This window comes from Diospyros lotus, chromosome 9 (genome assembly GCF_014633365.1).
Source record: "Diospyros lotus cultivar Yz01 chromosome 9, ASM1463336v1, whole genome shotgun sequence".
Taxonomy (NCBI): Eukaryota; Viridiplantae; Streptophyta; class Magnoliopsida; order Ericales; family Ebenaceae; genus Diospyros; species Diospyros lotus.
Genome location: NC_068346.1, coordinates 3,437,088 through 3,455,401, shown reverse-complemented (window position 1 = coordinate 3,455,401; position 18,314 = coordinate 3,437,088). Strand labels below are relative to the sequence as shown.

General features: G+C 36.3%; 1 protein-coding gene across 5 annotated transcripts in view; it reads left to right on the top strand.

Moving 5' to 3' along the window:
* Positions 1-17,465, top strand: part of LOC127809718 (helicase-like transcription factor CHR28) — a 41,443-nt gene extending 23,978 nt beyond the window's left edge. For 2 of the 5 annotated variants that reach the window (XM_052348740.1, XM_052348739.1), the window contains 4 exons: positions 4,945-5,529; positions 6,211-6,420; positions 11,969-12,067; positions 17,080-17,465. In XM_052348740.1, the coding sequence (XP_052204700.1) occupies positions 4,945-5,529; positions 6,211-6,420; positions 11,969-12,067; positions 17,080-17,184 (999 nt within the window). In that variant the 3' untranslated portion in view covers positions 17,185-17,465. Of the gene's footprint in view, positions 1-4,944; positions 5,530-6,210; positions 6,421-10,845; positions 11,654-11,968; positions 12,069-17,079 lie in introns of those variants that run through there. The other 3 variants (XR_008025206.1, XR_008025205.1, XM_052348741.1) reach the window with 3 other exon arrangements.
* The last annotated feature ends 849 nt before the right edge of the window (positions 17,466-18,314 follow it).

The following is an 18,314-nucleotide window of genomic DNA, read 5'->3' as shown; positions in this document are numbered from 1 at the left end:
TATTTCCCTTCTTCATTGCGATCTCCGATTCTGTGTTTGTTGGGTTACCTTTGCCTGTTCTTTCTCTTGACCTCACATCACCTCCATCTCCAACGTCTTCACCATCTCCACCATCCTTTGCCTCTCGCCTTGATCGCTCTGATCTTCAGGTCTATCAACGACGTCCACATCTCGTGGCCCAACCAGCACCGACTGTTGTCGCTAGTCCGCATGAGCCGTCTCCTGACTCATCCCCGATGCCAATTCGTTCTTCCTCCTCTGGTCCGTCGCCTTCGCCTTCGACTTTTGATCTTGACTTGCCTATTGCTCTTCGTAAAGGTACTTGCCATCCTATCTCCCATTTTATTAGCTATGATTATTTGTCCCTTAGATATTCTGTTTTTGTTTCTTCTTTATCTTCTGTTTCACCTCCTAAATTTGTTCCCGAAGCTCTTTCCCATACAGGGTGGCGGGCTGCTATGGTTGAAGAAATGTCTGCTTTACATTCCACTGGGACTTGGGACTTAGTACCTCTTCCCAAGGGTAAGTCTACTGTTGGTTGTCACTGGGTTTACACTGTTAAAGTTGGCCCTGATGGTCGGATTGATCGTCTTAAGGCTCACCTTGTTGCTAAAGGATACACTCAGGTTTTTGGTTTTGATTATGGAGATACATTCTCTCCTGTTGCTAAAATCTTCTTTGTTCGCCTTTTCTTATCCCTTGCTACTATGTTTCACTGGCCTTTTCATCAATTGGACATAAAAAATGCCTTTCTCCATGGCGATTTACAAGAGGAGGTGTATATGGAGCAACCTCCTGGCTTTATTGCTCAGGGGGAGTCTGGACTGGTGTGTCGCCTTTGAAAATCTTTATGCGGTTTAAAACAGTCTCCTCGAGCTTGGTTTGGTTGATTTAGTTCAGCTGTTCTTGAGTTTGGGTTAACTCGGACTGAAGCTGATCATTCTGTTTTTCATCGTTCTCAGTCTGGTCGCCACATTCTTCTAATGGTGTATGTTGATGATATAGTACTTACAGGGGATGATGATGTTGGTATCACTGAATTGAAGACACATCTTCACCAACAGTTTCAGACGAAGGATCTGGGTTCTTTGAGATATTTTTTGGGTATTGAGGTAGCTCGGTCAAAGCAAGGCATCTATATTTCTCAAAGGAAGTATGCCTTGGATATGCTAGAAGAGACATGATTGCTTGGATGTAAACCTACAGATACCCCTATTGATCCAAATATCAAGCTGTTACCGAGACAGGGGGAGCCTCTTTCTGATCATGGGCGCTACCGTTGATTAGTTGGGAAACTTAATTACCTCACAGTCATTCATCTTGATATTTCATTTGCTGTGAGTATGGTAAATCAGTTCTTGGATTCACCTTGTGATAGTCACTGGGATGCAGTGATCCGTATTCTTCGATATATTAAGGTTATCCCTGGTCGAGGTATATTGTATCAAAATCATGGGCACAGTCAGATTGTGGAATATACGGATGCTGATTGGGCAAGATCACCTAGTGACAGGAGATCCACATTTGGATACTGTGTTTTTGTGGGTGGAAATCTAGTCTCTTGGAAAAGTAATAAGCAAAGGCTGAATACAGGGCAATGGCCGTAACAACATGTGAGCTAGTGTTGTTGAAACAATTAATTGAGGAATTAGGAGTTATGCAGGTTAAGCCTATGCAATTGGTTTGTGACAACCAGGCTGCAATGCATATTGCTTCTAACCCTGTGTTTCATGAGAGAATCAAACATATTGAAATTGATTGCCATTTTGTTAGGGAAAAGGTACTCTCTGGGGATGTAGTTACAATATATGTGGGTTCTAATGATCAACTGGCTTATTTACTCACCAAGTCGCTTAGAGGGTTTCGTGTGAATTATATTTGTACTAAGCTGGGCATGCTCAATATATATGCTCCAGCTTGAGGGGGAGTGTTAAATAAGATAAGTAAGGGGGTATTAGTGTATTTATCTTTAAGTAAATGTATGTATATATATGCTTATGTTGTACTCTTGAGAAACATACAAACAATTCCTTTGTATACATCTAACAGTTATATTGTTACAAGATTCTGCTAATAGTTGTAACTGTAAAATAACACTTCAACTGCTGCTTTCTGCTATCTCCTAATTTTTTGGGTCACGACATTTTCCTTCCCTTCAAAATTTTCTTGTCCTTGAGAAAATCAAAAAACTGAGCAACTTGAGGAAATTGAGCTAGGAGATCTGACATAAATTCCCAAGTATTGTTATCTAGGTGTAAATGGGTTTATTCATGGGTCTATAGAATAAGTACTTGAATAAGGAAAACTTGGTTCCTGTAGATGCTTCTTGAGTATGGCCTCTTTTGTCAATTCTTGCAGTTTTGCCTTCTTTGCTACCTGCTTAACTGTTGCAGGTTGCGGCATCTTCACTGTTGTCCTAAGTTCTTCACTAAGGCTACTTATAAAACTTGAAACAAATTTACTTTCGAGAGAGAAGGGTTGGTAATGATCATTAGTGATTTAAGTTCTTCAAACTTGGTTTGATATTCCAAAACCGTTCCAACCTGTCTCAGCTTGTTTAATTCTTCTAAAACATCAGTCATTTTCTTGTCCCCAAATCTCTTGCAAAATTTTTCCACGAAGTCCTGCCAAGCACATTCTTCTCTAAGCCTCGTCCAACCTTGAAACCACGCATCAGCTGCATCATTCAAGTGGGCTGAAGCCAAGTTAACCTTTTGAGACTCTCCTATGTTGTAAAATGGAAAATTCTGACATCTCCTTATCCACCATCTAGGGTTCTTGCCGTCAAACATAGAAATCTCCAATTTTGCCATAGGAACAATACTATGAGTACAGGAACTATTCACTGAACTGTTTTCCATCCTTCTATCATTCATCCTATCGGTCATAAATCCCTTGTCATGCATATTTTCAACTTTTATTATAGGAATTCTAGTTTATCTGAGATTTAAGCCATTGCCTTCTAAGATTGGACCTCCATTCTCCTTGGGCAAAAAATCCTCTGGTAGGCTTAACTGTGGAATCTTAGAAAACATTTGCAAGAATCTGTCCATCCTCTTGGCCAAACCCTCCATCGAAGAATCTAGCTCGTTTTCCAATGACTGAATACTTTCCTGATTCTTGCTTGCCCCAAACTCTAATCCTTGCATTTGAGTCTGCAAATTGACCACCAGGGAGTTAACCTGGTTGACCTATGCCTCCAGTTGTTTCATTCAAGTACCATTCGCCATGGCCCTAAACTTGTAGACTCAGGCTGTCATGGATAGCAATCTAAGAACCAACTCCTTTGATACCAATTGTTAAGACCCGAGGTTTCGAATATGGGGTTTCTAGTTGACAGTCGTGAAAAAAGAAAGAAAGATAGAGAGAAATGAGCGAAGTTAGGGAGAAAATAGAGAGAAGAACAAAGGGAGACAGAGAATGAATAGAAGGAAAATGAGAGAATTTCAATTAAGTCATTCATAATCCCAGTACAAAGTGGCATAGCCTTATATATGGCTACCCACAACAGTTATTTACAGTAGTTGTTTAGTTATTTGAAGCAATTATTTGATTATATTGTTAATAGATTCTGCTGATAGTTGTAACTGTAAAATAACACTTCAACTGTTGGACATGCACTTGCCACACCCTCCAAGTTGAACATCCAGGGCTAACATTTTTCCTTTTAATTAAACTGTGACACCAATTTACTTCGTCATAACTGTGAACCCTTGTTCTCATATCTCAGTTGGAGATCATCCACCAGGGGACAATAGTACTCCCATCCTTCACATGCGTATACTCCTATCTTTCTTCCAACAAACCTTCTTTTGGGATTCTTGGGAAGCTCTTCTACTTCTTATACCAGATTGATGAAATTATATTTGTTTTGTTAGTTCTTGTACAGCCAATATTAGGGAATTGGATTTTCTTTAGGATCTTTATCCTGTTGTTGGGAAGAGTAGTACTCTTGACAAATGATGTCAGCTGGTGTTCGCTTTGTGTTGCTATATGAAAATCAATGTGGTTATGGTATCCTAATCTTTCCATATTTGTTCTTTAAGCCTTATTTATGTTATGGAGAAAAAAACTGAGAATTCCAAATCATCATCAATCATTTTACATTAAATTTGACTTCTCAGGTAAAAGATTTAGATAAGATAAGAAAATTTTGGAAAACATCCTAGGTAAGTTGTTCTTGTAATTAAGACGGGGAAAGAATTTAAGCCAAATGTTATCAAAAGAATTGTCTTAATCTCTCTCAGTTTCATTTGCTCTAACCATACTCTTATCTACTGTATATTGATTTATTTCTGTCTTCCAAGTCTTTTCCCATCTTTCACTCTCATTGTCACGTAGAAATTATACTCAAGTTAATATTTGCATATATTGATATTTCACCCATATTTTTTTTTCCAAATATCTAATTGCAAAAATGTATTTAAAGTAGTTTGGTTGAGTACCAAACAAGTGAGAACTTGGGAGAATACCTTTTACCATAATATTTTTCCAAGATTTTTCTTATAAAAATTTCTTTTCCCGTCAAAACAAGCAGATTTTTACTGCTATGAAGTGGATAGAAAAATTTGTATCTTTTATGAATTGAAGTATTTCAAATTCATTCAATTGCTGCCAAACATTATTGTGTAATGGCTGAACTATGCTCTTACTGACGACTATGGAGTTTCAAATAACTTGGTTGCTGTTAGCTATCAAAAAAATAAAAATAATTTAGCTTTTTTGTGAACTTCTGAACAATAATATTTCACATTTGCAAGTGTGTGTCTGAAAATACAAATTTCTCCTATTCCTTCTTCCATTGAAACTCTTAACCCATGGCGCTGCCATTTTCCCTTTCTTGCTCTTATTTCTGAACAAAAAATTGATTTATCAAAAAGATTATATGGAAGTATGGTAGCATCTGCCGTTCCTAATAAATCTTGTTCATCCATTCTTTTGCAGGATCCACCTGAAGATGCAGTTGTTACTTTGTGTGGGCATGTCTTTTGCTATCAGTGTGTATCAGACTGCTTGACTGGAGATGAAAATATGTGTCCTGCACATGAATGCAAGGAACAACTTGGTTCCGATGTTGTATTCTCCAAGGCTACCTTAAGGAGTTGCATCTCTGAGGATCCTGATAACAATACCTTGTCTTCATCTGAGTTTCTAGAAAAATCTGCAGTTCTCAGGAACAATTATAGTTCTTCCAAAATCAAAGCTGCTCTTGAGATTATTCAGTCACACTGTAAATCAAAGAGTTCAAGTTCCACATCACATAATATGGTGCAACACAATGGAGATTCTTCATATTCAGGAAAAGCACACCCTGAGAGTTCACATTTGGGTGTTAGGGCCACAACAGTATTCCCAGATTCAGAAACTGAAGGACCCATAAAAGCCATTGTTTTCTCTCAGTGGACTAGCATGTTGGATTTGGTTGAAATTTCATTGAACCAGTCTTGTATACAATACAGGAGGCTTGATGGGACAATGAGTCTGGCTTCAAGAGATAGGGCTGTTAAAGAATTTAACAGTAATCCTGAGGTTGCTTCCTATCTCATAAAAATCTGAAAATAATTGCCAATTTATTTGGATTGTTTATGATTTCTTTGAGATGGGTATCCTTTAATGCTCAACTAAAAGGTTTGTCTCAAAAGTTTCAGCAACAATTTTGTGTTTATCCTATGCAGATATTGTTTTTAGAAAATAAAAATTCACAGTAAATTTCTAGAGAAAATTTAGGTCTTGTGGAGACAAGTTTCCATACAGCTCATAAAGATATCTGCAGATCATAATTAAAACCCCAATCAGTTACTCTAATTCCAAAAATTATTTGCAATTTTTTGAAATATTCTTGATATAAAATTTACCCAACCAAAGATCTTCAAAACCATCTGAAGAGTTGGTTGTGTTTGATACAATACCATAAGGTACTCTCTTAATCCAAAACCAAATTGTTTCTAAATGATATGTCTTTTATGGCATCCTTTGGTTTTTGTATCATTCTATCTATCTTATACTTTTGACCGCAATGGTGGAGAATAAAAACCTACTTGCTTCCTATAAAGCTTCTGTGTTACACTATTCTTTACTGTGGCTTCATATAGAACAATGCCATAGCTAATTGGTGGCATGTCAGCATGGGCCATTTAACATAGCAACTGTTGCTTTCTATCACAATGTGGTTTATGATCATCTGTAAAATAAAGTTGAAATGCATTACAGGTTACTGTTATGCTGATGTCACTAAAAGCAGGAAACCTTGGTCTAAACATGGTTGCTGCTTGTCATGTTATCCTTCTGGATCTTTGGTGGAATCCAACTACTGAAGATCAGGCTATTGACCGTGCTCATAGAATCGGACAGACCCGTCCTGTTACCGTGTCACGGATCACGGTTAAAGATACTGTTGAAGATCGGATTTTAGCTCTCCAGGTATATCATTTTCTTTCTAAGTTACTGTAAAGAGTTGGATTTACTGGCTTCTGCCCCCGCGCCCCCACCCCCCCTAAAAAAAATGTATCTTTTTATCAGCTTTTACTTCTGAATTTTTGTTCATGTGAAGTATTTCTTATAGTATAGATCATAGAAAACTTTGATCATAGAATCAATGATAAAAAATCAACCTTTGAGTAATGTTTGTGGCTGTAATGGGTATGGCATGATGATAGAGAAATCAAATGGTGACTCCTTTTAGGTTCATGCAACTGCAAATATTGCCAACTTCCTTATTCTTTTTTGGATATCATAGATATTGGTATTTAAATTGGTATTGTGTTATATTTATTTGATGGGTACTGATAACCATTGCCCTTAGGTGCAATAAGCGCACTTTCTTTTGGAATTGCACCTTGTTTTCAGCATCCAAACAATCGTTGATTGAATGTTTCAAAATATGATACTTTTATCATCAATTAATCAAATTGTTTTGATATTGAAAATAAGGTGCAATAAATGCACCTTATCTGAAAATAAGCATTACCCTTATTTGATTTATGAACCTGATTTAATATATTTTTATGCTATTTTTATCTTCTTACCGGGAGAGTTTCACATATGTTCTTTCAGTATGGTATCGTCATTTGCCCAATGCTCCAAGGGTTTAAGAATTGACACTTTTTCCTTAGGGTTGATAGCATAGGGCTTAGATTCATGCTCTTTTTTTTTTTTTTTGGTACAACTGTTAAAGTTGTTGAAAGAGGATATGAGATAGCGGAGCAGGGATCTGGATTGCGAAAGGGGAGGTTACATGTGCATGTGCATATCCTAAGAAAGGACATAAAATACAATATGAGAAAATTAAGGTTGCGTTTTCTTTATTGTTTTCAAGTCATTTTTAGTTTTTAATTTTCTAAAATAATGTAAATGCGTTCTCTTTGTTATTTTTAAAAATTCATTTTTGAAAACAAAAAAAAAAATTGTAAAGAAAACTTAAAACAACAAAAAGTTGTTTTGAGTATTTTCATCCAAAACAAACTCTAAACTCAAAACATATTTATTTATTTATTTATTCATATTTTATTATTGTAATGGAAAAAAATATTACAAAATTCATTAACTTTAAAATGTATATATTTTTAATAATATATTAACATTAAATATTTATAATTTACTGAATAATCAAATTTATTGAATAAAATATCATTAAAAAAATATTTTCAAAATTTCAAAGAGAATGCATTTTCTAATTTTTTGTTTTGAGAAATAATTTTTTAAAATGACAGAGAACGCGTTTTTAATTTTATAAAAAAAGACTACCAAAACAGAAAATTGAAAATGAATTCAAAATTCAAAATTAAAAATTGAAAACAAAGAGAACGCAGCTTAATTTTTTTAATGATTTCACTGAAAGACAGAAACTCACTGAAACATCATGAAAGAACAACTTGTTTCTACAATACAAGGAATATTTACCAAGAGTATTTTTATTATATTTTTCATTATATGAACATATTTGAGCAGTAAAAAAGTCTTATCTTAATATATATGTTAGAAAGTTTAGGAAAATGTAAAGTACATGAGAGACATGAAGTAGAAGAGAAATTGAGGATTGTTTATTGCTTTCTTTTCTATTACATGTAGGTATACTTGGTTTATATAAATATTATCCTTAAAATTCTTTTTACATTTAGTACTTGCTCCCCCCCCCCCCCCCCCATTCTCCCCTTCTTTTGAACCCAATTCGCGAATGAACCATGTAAAACTTTTCACTCCAAGTTATTCTCATCTTTGCTATTACATGCAAGTATACTTGGTTTATATAAATATTATCCTTAAAATTCTTTTTACATTTAGTACTTGCACAATCTTTCCCCATCCCTTTTTTTTTTAACCCGATTTTCGAATTAACCATGTAAAACTTTTCACTCCAAGTTTTTAGAATTGATGTTATTAACTTTTATTCTCAATGTTGTCATATATTAGTAAATTAATAACCATGTTTAACTAAACACTACCAAACTTGGGAATGTCGTAGCATCTATTTGTAATTTCTATAGAAATTGACATATTATTTGTAAATTTTATTTGGTAGGAATTGTTTCCATGTCTAAAAAAGTAGGTACATCAGGGGTTGGAATTAATTTTGAATGATTTGTTTGTAACTTTGATATAAATATCTACAAAACTCAAAAAATATTCCATCATTTATTGTTGACCTTGCACTAACATTTGTAGACTTTGTATTCTCTTTCAAACATTTTTTCCCTCTTTTTTTATTGTTTAGAAAATGTTTATGGAATATTTTTTAAGCTAGCCAAAATAGAACATCTTGACAGACTAGATGATTTTGTGTTGGGATTCTTTGCAACTATTCTTTGTTGTAAGGGAACGTTTGGTACATGAGAAGTTTTCAGATTCTTGGAAATGTTAGGTTGGGAATCTACATTCCCATGTTTGGTACAACTTTTAAAAAAAAAAAAATTGGAAAAATAACATTCCTATGATTTATTTTTAATTAACTTTCCCACAAAAAGATTTCCATGGGGGGAGGGGGGTTGGGAATCTTTGGGGGCGTTTAGTACAGGAGAAGTTTTTAGATTCTTGGGAATATTAAGTTGAGAATCTATATTTCCTTATTTGGTACTATTTTTTTAAAAAAGAATTTTGGGAAAATAACATTCCCAGGATTTATTTTAATCAACTTTTCCACAAAAAGATTTCCATAGGGGGGTTGAAAATCTTGGATTCCCATGGACTTGGGAAAATTTTTAACAAATAAAAAGTCTAAAACACCCCTTACCCTTTTATAACCCTATAGTTCTTTCACGATTATTTTTGTCATAACTTCTTTCTTACAAACATATATATATATATTTATACAAACATATAAAATATGTATATATATACACACACATATTCATAGAAACATATATATTATGTATATACACACACACACATATATACATAATGTGTAAAACAAATTACGTTTTTTAACTTCCTAGAAGGTTGTAAGTCCCAATATTTTATATACTAGAAAGAATTTATCATTTTTAAACAAAAAATCAAATAAGGGTAATTTTGGAAAAAAAAATATGGATTCCTAGGAATGTTACATTTAAACCAAACAAAAAAATGTAAAATTCCCCCCCAAAAAAATATCCAAGATTCCTAAGAATGTTTAAATCTAACCAAATATGGAATTGCATAAATCTTGGGAATCAAAGATTTTCAAGAACATTTTCAGGAATCATGAATCCTAGGAATCTAAAATCTTCTCCCGTACCAAACGCCCCCTTAGATTTCCATGAACTTGGGAAAGTTTTTAACAAATAAAAAGTCTAAAACACCCCTTATCCTCTTATAACCCCATAGCCTTTCACGATTATCTTTGCCATAACTTGCTTTTTACAAATATATATATATATATATTCATACAAACATATATATTATGTATATATATACACACACATGCACATATATACATAAAGTGTAAAAAAATAATATTTTTTAACTTCCTAAAAGGTTGTGTGTCCCAATATTTTATATACTAGAAAAAATTTATCATTTTTAAACAAAAAATCAAATAAGGGTAATTTTAGAAAAAAAAAAAAACATGAATTTCCAAGAATGTTACATTTAAATCAAATATAAGAATGTAAGATTTTCAGAAAAAAATACCCAATATTCCTGAGAATGTTTAAATCTAACCAAATCAAATATAGAATCGTATAAATCCTGAGAATCTTTGATTCCCAAGAACATTCTTAGGAATCATGAATCCCAGGAATCAAAAAACTTATTCCGTACCAAACGCCCCCCTAAAGCTAGCTAGAATTTAGGTGTTTGGATTGTTGTAAAGTAACTATGTTGGGATTGCTGGAAAGTAGCTGTAATTTAGGTGTTGGGATCCGTTGCAACTATTCTTTGCTATAAAGTAATAATTTAGGCTGAAAATTAGGCGTAATTAGCTGGATAGGAATCAAGTCCTAACATATTTAGAACTCCAATTGTATATATATAGGTATTCTGATGGAATAGAAGAATAGGTTATTCAAACCTAACATTTTCGCATGGTATTAGAGCAACCCTAGATGCCTCCTGTTCCTCTCACAACCGTCCTAGGTCAATTTTTTATCTACTGCTTTTTCCGGCAACATTCTACCTTGCTTATTCCGACAGTATTCATCAGTCGTCCTAGCCTTTATTTCATTATTGGTAGCAACATTAGATCACATACATGTCAAACACCATCAAACCTTCAAATGAAACTCCAAAATCCTCCTCAAATGTCGAAATTGTTATGAACAATAACAATGGGGGCGACTTGGCAAACTACTCATTTGCACCCATCACCCTCTACAAATTGAATGGGTGAAACTACATCCAATGGTCTCAATCCTTCATGTTTCACGTCTGCAGCAAGGAGCAAGAAGATTATCTCATCAAAAATATCATCAAACCAAATGAAAAGGACGATCGGATTTGGATGAGAGATAACAACTAGGTTATGTCATGGCTAGTAAATTCCATGGAGCCACGCATAGGAGAAAATTTTCTCCTATATGAAACTGTTGCAGAGGTTTGGAAGGTTGCAAAAGACACTTATTCACACAAAGCCAACACCCCCGAACTAGTGACAATTGAAGGCGTGTTGCATGATCTCCGACAAGGTGATTTATCTGTGACCGAATATTACAACTCCTTCAAAACTGGCAGCAACTGGATGCTTTTGAAAAATATTCCTGGGAAACCATCGCTGATCTCAAACTCTACAAGAAGATTATAGAGAATAAGAGGGTCTACAAAGTTTGCTTGGGCCTGAATTCAAGTCTTGATGTTGTAAGAGGAAGGATATTTAGCACAAAACCACTGCCAAGCTTATGCGAAGCTTTTTTTGAGGTCCGAAGGGAAGAAAGTAGATGCCAGGGACAAAAAAATTAGCTGGTGGTGGTGAATCATCAGCCTTGGCTGTCCGAAACTAGCAACAACGACGAAAAGGTGGAAGGCCATGGTGTGAACATTGTCGCTGCCCTGGTCATACCAAAGAAATCTACTGGCAACTCCATGGAAACCTGTTGATTGGAAGCCAAAGGTAGTAGCACAAAAGGAAAGTCAAGGGCAACATGACTTGCAAATTTTAGCAAAGAGGAACTCGATGGACTGAGAAGGCTGCTACAAGCACAACAAAATCTACCAGTTGTTGGATCAAGTTCCATAGCTCAAAAAGGTAATTTTCTTAAGCCTTTAACTGTGAAACAAGAGCACTATAAGTCCTGGATTGTCAACTCTGATGTTTCTGATCACATGATGAGATATGCAAGTTTTCAACACATATTCTCGTAATGAAGCTCTCACAGTTATAATTGTAGATGGTTCTTTGGCAAAAGTTGAAGGGACTGGTTCGATTGTGATATCCAAGGACATAACACTCAAATTTGTATTATATGTTCCTAATTTAGATTGCAACTTGCTCTCCATAAATAAAATCACCCAAAAACTTTATTGTATAGCTAATTTTTCTCCTCATGTATGTCAATTTCAGGATTTGACTTCGAGGAGGATGATTGGCAGTGCTAGGTGTCATGCTGGACTCTATCATCTTAAGGTTCAACCAGATTTTGTGAGACAATCTCATTTAGGAGTGAGTGAACCTATTTCTTGTCAAATTAATTCTTGTTTGTTTGTTAGTGAGTTGAAAAATGAGAGTGAGAGGTCGGTCATGATGTGGCATTACAGGTTGGGCCACCCATGTTTTCTGAATTTATCCAAACTTCTCCCAGGTTTATTCTGAAATAAAAGCGCCAATTCTTTTCAATGTGAAATTTTTCAATTTGCGAAACACTCTCACAATTCATACCCAATTTAGCCATACAAAGCATCAAAACCTTTTTCTATGATCCATAGTGATGTTTGGGGCCCATCTCAAGTTCCAAATGTCACAGGAGCTTTGTGGTTCATCTCTTTCATAGATGATCACACGACTCATATGGATTTTTCTCATGAAAAATAAATTAGATGTTCCTCAAATATTTAAGAATTTCAAAATAATGATCAAAAATCAATTTCAAACTTCCATTCAAATACTTAGAATTGACAATGGAAGAGAGTTCTTTAATTCTAATCTTGGCTCGTACCTATCAACTAAGGGAATCAAACACCGAAGTTCCTGTGTAGATACCCCTCAGCAAAATGGGATAGCTGAGAGAAAGAATAGGCACCTTTTGGACATTGCTAGGTCTTTACTGTTTTCATCTAATGTTCCAAAACGTTTTTGGGGTGAGGCTGTTCTTATAGCAACATACCTAATCAATTGGCTTCCATCCAAACTTTTAGATTTCTCCACTCTACATCAAGTATTCTTATAACATTTCCCTCAAAGTCGACTGATTTCCTCTCTTCCCCTAAAAATATTTGGGTGTATTGTGTTTGTTCGTATCCATTAACAATATCAAACTAAGCTTGACTCTCGATCCTTGAAATGTATCAGGTGCAAGTGGATCTTCACGGTAAAAACAAAGGCAGATGGTAGTATTGAGAGATATAAGGCTCGGTTGGTAGCTAAGGGGTTTACTCAAACCTATAGCATAGATTATGAGGAGACCTTTGCTCCAGTTGCAAAACTCAACACTATTTGGATACTCCTCTCTCTTGCAGTAAATCTAGATTGGCCCCTCCATCAACTAGATGTTAAGAATGCGTTCTTGAACGGGAATCTAGAAGAGGAGGTCTATATGGACATTCCCCAGGGACTACAAAACTCATCAAATATCAACAAAATGTGCTGACTAAAGAAGTTACTTTATGGTCTAAAACAATCACCCCGAGCTTGGTTTGAAAGATTTACCAGAGTTATGAAGAGTAATGGGTATATACAGGGACAGTCTGATAACACAATGTTTGTAAAACATTCTTTAGATGGACTGATTTCCGTGTTGATTGTCTATGTTGGTGATATAGTTCTAACAGGGGATTATGCTGAGGAGTTTCCAAGAGTCAAAGAATTTATGGCTAGAGAGTTTGAGATCAAGGACCTAGGGAAACTCACATACTTCTTGGGAATGGAAGTGGCTAGGTCTAAGCAGGGCATTGTAGTTTCTCTAAAAAAGTATGTACTGGATCTTCTTAAAGAAACAAGTATGCTTGGGTGTAAACCTGCAGAGACACTTATGGACTACATTACCAAACTTGGTTCAAATAAAGATAGTGCTTCTGTAGAGAAGGGAAGATATTAGAGACTTGTAGGGAAGTTGATCTATCTCTCAGATACTAAGCATGACATAGCATTTTCAGTAAGTGGTGTTAGTCAGTTCTTGAACAACTCTATTGAAGAACACATAACAACGGTGTACAAAATCTTGAGATACTTGAAAATGACTCCAAGAAAGGGACTGTTATTTAGAAAGAACTCAAGTAGGAAAGTGGAATTGTATTCTGATGCAAATTGGGGACGCTCAATCTTAGATAGACGATTCACTTTTGGATATTGTACCTATGTTTAGGGAAATCTAACAACATGGAGAAGTAAAAAGCAAGTTGTGGTAGCTAGGAATAGTGCAGAAGCCGAATTTCGAGCTATGGATCACAATATTTGTGAAGGAATTTGGGTGAAAAGGGTATTAGCCGAGTTGAAGATATCTTCTGAGGGATCAATCTAGCTATTGTGTGATAGTCAATCTATCATCAATATTGTCAAAAATCCAGTTCATCATTACCAGACAAAGCATGCGGAAATAAATCGGCATTTCATCAGAGGAAAAAATAGAAAGGGATGTAATCAAGCCTGTTTACATTCCTTCTAATTTACAGACTGCTGATATTCTAACTAAAGCACTTCCAAGGGCACATTTTGAAAATCTAAGTTGCAAGCTATGTATGATAAATATTTACAATCTGGCTTGAGGGGGAGTGTTGGGATTCTTTGCAGCTATTCTTTGCTGTAAAGCTAGCTATAATTTAGGTGTTGGGATCCGTTGCATCTATTCTTTGCTGTAAAGTAGCTATAATTTAGGCTGAAAATTAGGTAATTAGCTGGATAGGAATCAAGTCCTAACATATTTAGGACTCCAATTGTATATATATAGGTATTCTGATGGAATAGAAGAACAGGTTATTCAAACCTAACATTTTCGCATTTTGCTATGGCCTTCTCCTAGCAATGTTGGAGCTTTGGTGATTTCGAGTTAGGTAACCATGTGGCTCAATTTGTTTCTAATTTGGGAGCTACAATTACTAATGATTTTATAACTTTGTAATTCTCCTTTGGGCCTAGCGCCCATCCTCCAAGCCCATATGGTTGGAGTTGTGTTTTATCGGCATTCCTAGGTTTTTGTTTTGTTTCCCCCCTTAGTTCAGAGAGGGATCATAGTGAAGAAACTACCTTTAATCTTGAAGTTGATTCAATGTGTGACTTTGGACCCTTAGAATGCCTTTGTAGGAGGTCGTCAGATTCTTGACACAGGGCTTTTGCCTGGCAATTAATATTTGGACTCTCGTCTTGAGTGCTTTATCTTGGGGTGGTTGTGCAAGTCAGATGTCAAAAGGTCATGCATTAATGTTTTCTGGAACTTCTAGTGCAAGTTATGGGAAAAATGGATTTTGGAATTAGCAAACAGGCTAGATCCATTATTGCATATCAACATTTAGGTTTTCAGTCTTGTTGAATGGGTCCCAACTCCCAAGAGGTTTTTTGATAGTTCTGGAGGAGATTTGAAGGATTGTAATCCTCTTTTCCCCCTTTCTTTTATTGTGGTGATGAAAGTATTTGGTCTTATCCTGCAGAAGGTCCATCCGTCCATGAGGGAGTGCTTAGTCCTTTATTTCTTCATTTTCGATGCAAGGACTCTTGTTGTAGGCACCATCTTCATTTTGCAGATAAAATTCTTCTTCCTTGAGGGGCTTTTACTAGAGAGTTGAGATTTGTAAGGCATTCTCAGTGTGTTTTTTGAAATTGTTTTGTGTTTACACTTAGTTAGCTAAGTGTAAACTCATCCCAATGTGTATATTGCTGTTAACATTGAGTAGTTGTGCAGTCAGCTGGGTTGCACAGTTAGCTTTTTGTTGTCTTCATACTTGGCGCTTGTTGCTTTGTCCACATAAACTGAACTCTTTGTGGGATGTGATTATGGAGACGTGAGAAGAGACTGACTTTTTAGAAGAGGTAATATCTCTTGAAATGTAGGCGTGTGCCTCTTTGTGAGCGATTTGGATAAAGTTCTTACTCTGGGTAGGGATTAATTGGGTATTGGGAAGCTTCACATTTTTAATAAAGTCCAACTAGGAAAATAATTATGGAAGCTTGTGTTAAAGACAATGGCGGAGTCAAGACCTTAGGTCGGGGGAGCAGGAGTCTCAAGTTTGTATACTAAATTTTTTTTTGGGGGGGGGGGAGGCAAGCATTTGAGAACATAATAATTTATATGCACAAAATTAAGGGGCTAAATGCAATTTTAGAAGTTGGGGGGGGGGGGGGGGGGGGGGGTAATTGCCCACCCTCAAATATATGTAGATCCGCCACTGGTTAGAGAAGGGCAGTCTTTGGAAGAAGGTGGTGGCCAACAAGCATGGATTTGCTTGGGGAAGGGGGCATCGCCATGGTGTGTGACGGGAAAGGATATTATGAAGGTTTAGTTTATGCAACCTTTCCTGATCCATTTTAGGATTTTGATGATAAAGAGTGGTGGTAGGCTGAGTGTTCCTCTCATTTTAGGATTGTGCCTTACTGTTTCCCACAGTGCCATATCTAATCTCCAGTGTTAGAAAATTGATTTCTTAACATGCATGAATGAACATCTTGAGTGGAGGCTAGGCTGGTAGAGAATTATTAAATATTGCATGTGAAGATGCTAACAGGTTGGCAAACTCAGAGGCGTCCCAGTGGTGGCATGTGGGGAAGATGGAGGGCTTCTTCACAAACATGTCAACTCGAAATATGTAAGTTTTAACTCGGTGGAGATGAAAAAGAATATGGCGAGTGAAAGGAGAGACTTGCAGAGAAGTAAGGCCGTAAGATGACAAGACAGGCTAAGAAAGGGGAAGGGAGGAGGGAGCATAAAATGTTGCTCTGTTTGTTTCTTTTCTTGATCAATTTTCAGGACTCCCATTTTCTTATGGAATCTGCCCTGTTCAGATCCACTCCCCCCCCCCCCCCCCACCCCCACCCCCAACACTCACACACAGCATAAAAATGTTGCTCTATTTGTTTCTTGTCTCAATCAATTTTTAGGATTGCCATTTTCTTGTGAAATCTGTCGTGTTCAGACCTGCTTCCAGAATTTTCTATTTTCAGTCCATTTCACAATTGGTTAAAAACCATAATTCTTCAGTATCTCTGAAAATTGCCCTCTATATTCTCTATATAGAACCTCTTCAGTAGTAATGAATAGCTTTGAAGGTTACTCTTGTGAGACCTTCAGATCTCCCAAGTAACCAACTGCACTTTCATTGCAAGGTTGTGTTTGAGTTCAGATAATCAATTTGCATTCCAGCCTCAATTTTTCAAGAAACATTCAGAATACTTTGGAAACCAATGTGTTTCCATGCATAAGAATAATTTCGAATGACAACCATGAATCTTTGGTTTGATCTGTGCTATGTTAACATGAAGGCTTTTATTGCATGATGCCAAGCCTTTTGTGTTTTCTGATATCATTGCAGGAAGAAAAGAGGAAAATGGTGGCATCTGCATTTGGGGAAGATCAAAGTGGGGGCTCTGCAGCTCGCTTAACGGTGGAAGATCTCAGATACTTATTTATGGTGTAAAATGCAGCCCTTCTGTTATTGCATCTGGCTATGGTCGGTGGGCTCGTGTGTTCTCCGCCTATGAGAGGGCATACAAAGGAGTTAGAAGTGAATCCTGGCAAGTTATATAACATATTTTTTGGTGCATTTCTTATGGTAATTCAGTATTTCGGCCCATGAAAAGGCAATTTTGCTTCATCCGAAGCCATTATAGCCTGTAAATATGTTACTTAAGATCTGTAGTAGTGTATCCATCCTTTTGGCATGCGTAATTGGAATGCCCCTTCTGCCATTTATCTATATTTCTTTTTTCCTCCACTTCCCCCTCCACTGAAGACTGAAAACTGAAATTTCCCTACAGTCGATCTATATTTTCCTAGGAAACCTTCCATTCCATCAAATTAGAGCGTTTAAGAACATGAAATCTGAACGAGAGACCAGATGTGACTTGGGTTTAATTTGCTATTATCAAGTCTACGATGGCATGCTTATAGGTGCTTTGTGAGTGGGCTCAGCCATTGCATATTTGCATGCATGATTTTAGAACCGGCAAGAAGGGTTATGTGTCCCTGGTGAGTTACAGACCAATTGATGCTGCCACTGGTTCTGTGGTGGTGGGTTTATCATTGCAGTCAATTAAGTGTTTGGAATGCCTGCGGTTTCTGATTGGATCAAGAAGGTAAACCAAGTCTGTAGATGTGATTGTGTGGGTTTTTTTTATGGGTTTAATGTTTTGTTTGGGCAAGTTTGGGTTATTATTCTGAAAGAGTGTTTGAATTGCAATTGCAGTCAAAAGGAAAAAGGAAAATGGTGGGATATCCTAAACAGAACCTTATGTATCTGCATCTGCTGTACAAATTAAAGCAAAACATCCATTCTGATATATTTTTTTTTTTTTTTGGCTTTGATTGATTGATACCCCCCATCTTTTCACCAGTTTGCTCGGCTTTTGTGGGCTTCCCAGAACAGAAGTCGTTATTACTAGGAGAGGGGTACGTACGAGTGGTTAAAAGGTTAATTGGGGGGGATGGGATAACTGTTTGAATGACGTGACCGCCACCCCCTGACCCAGCTGGATTAGTTGGGACGTGTGAAAAGAAAAGAGTAGCCCTACTGGTAGTACCCTGAAATTCTTTCTAAAAAAGAGGGAA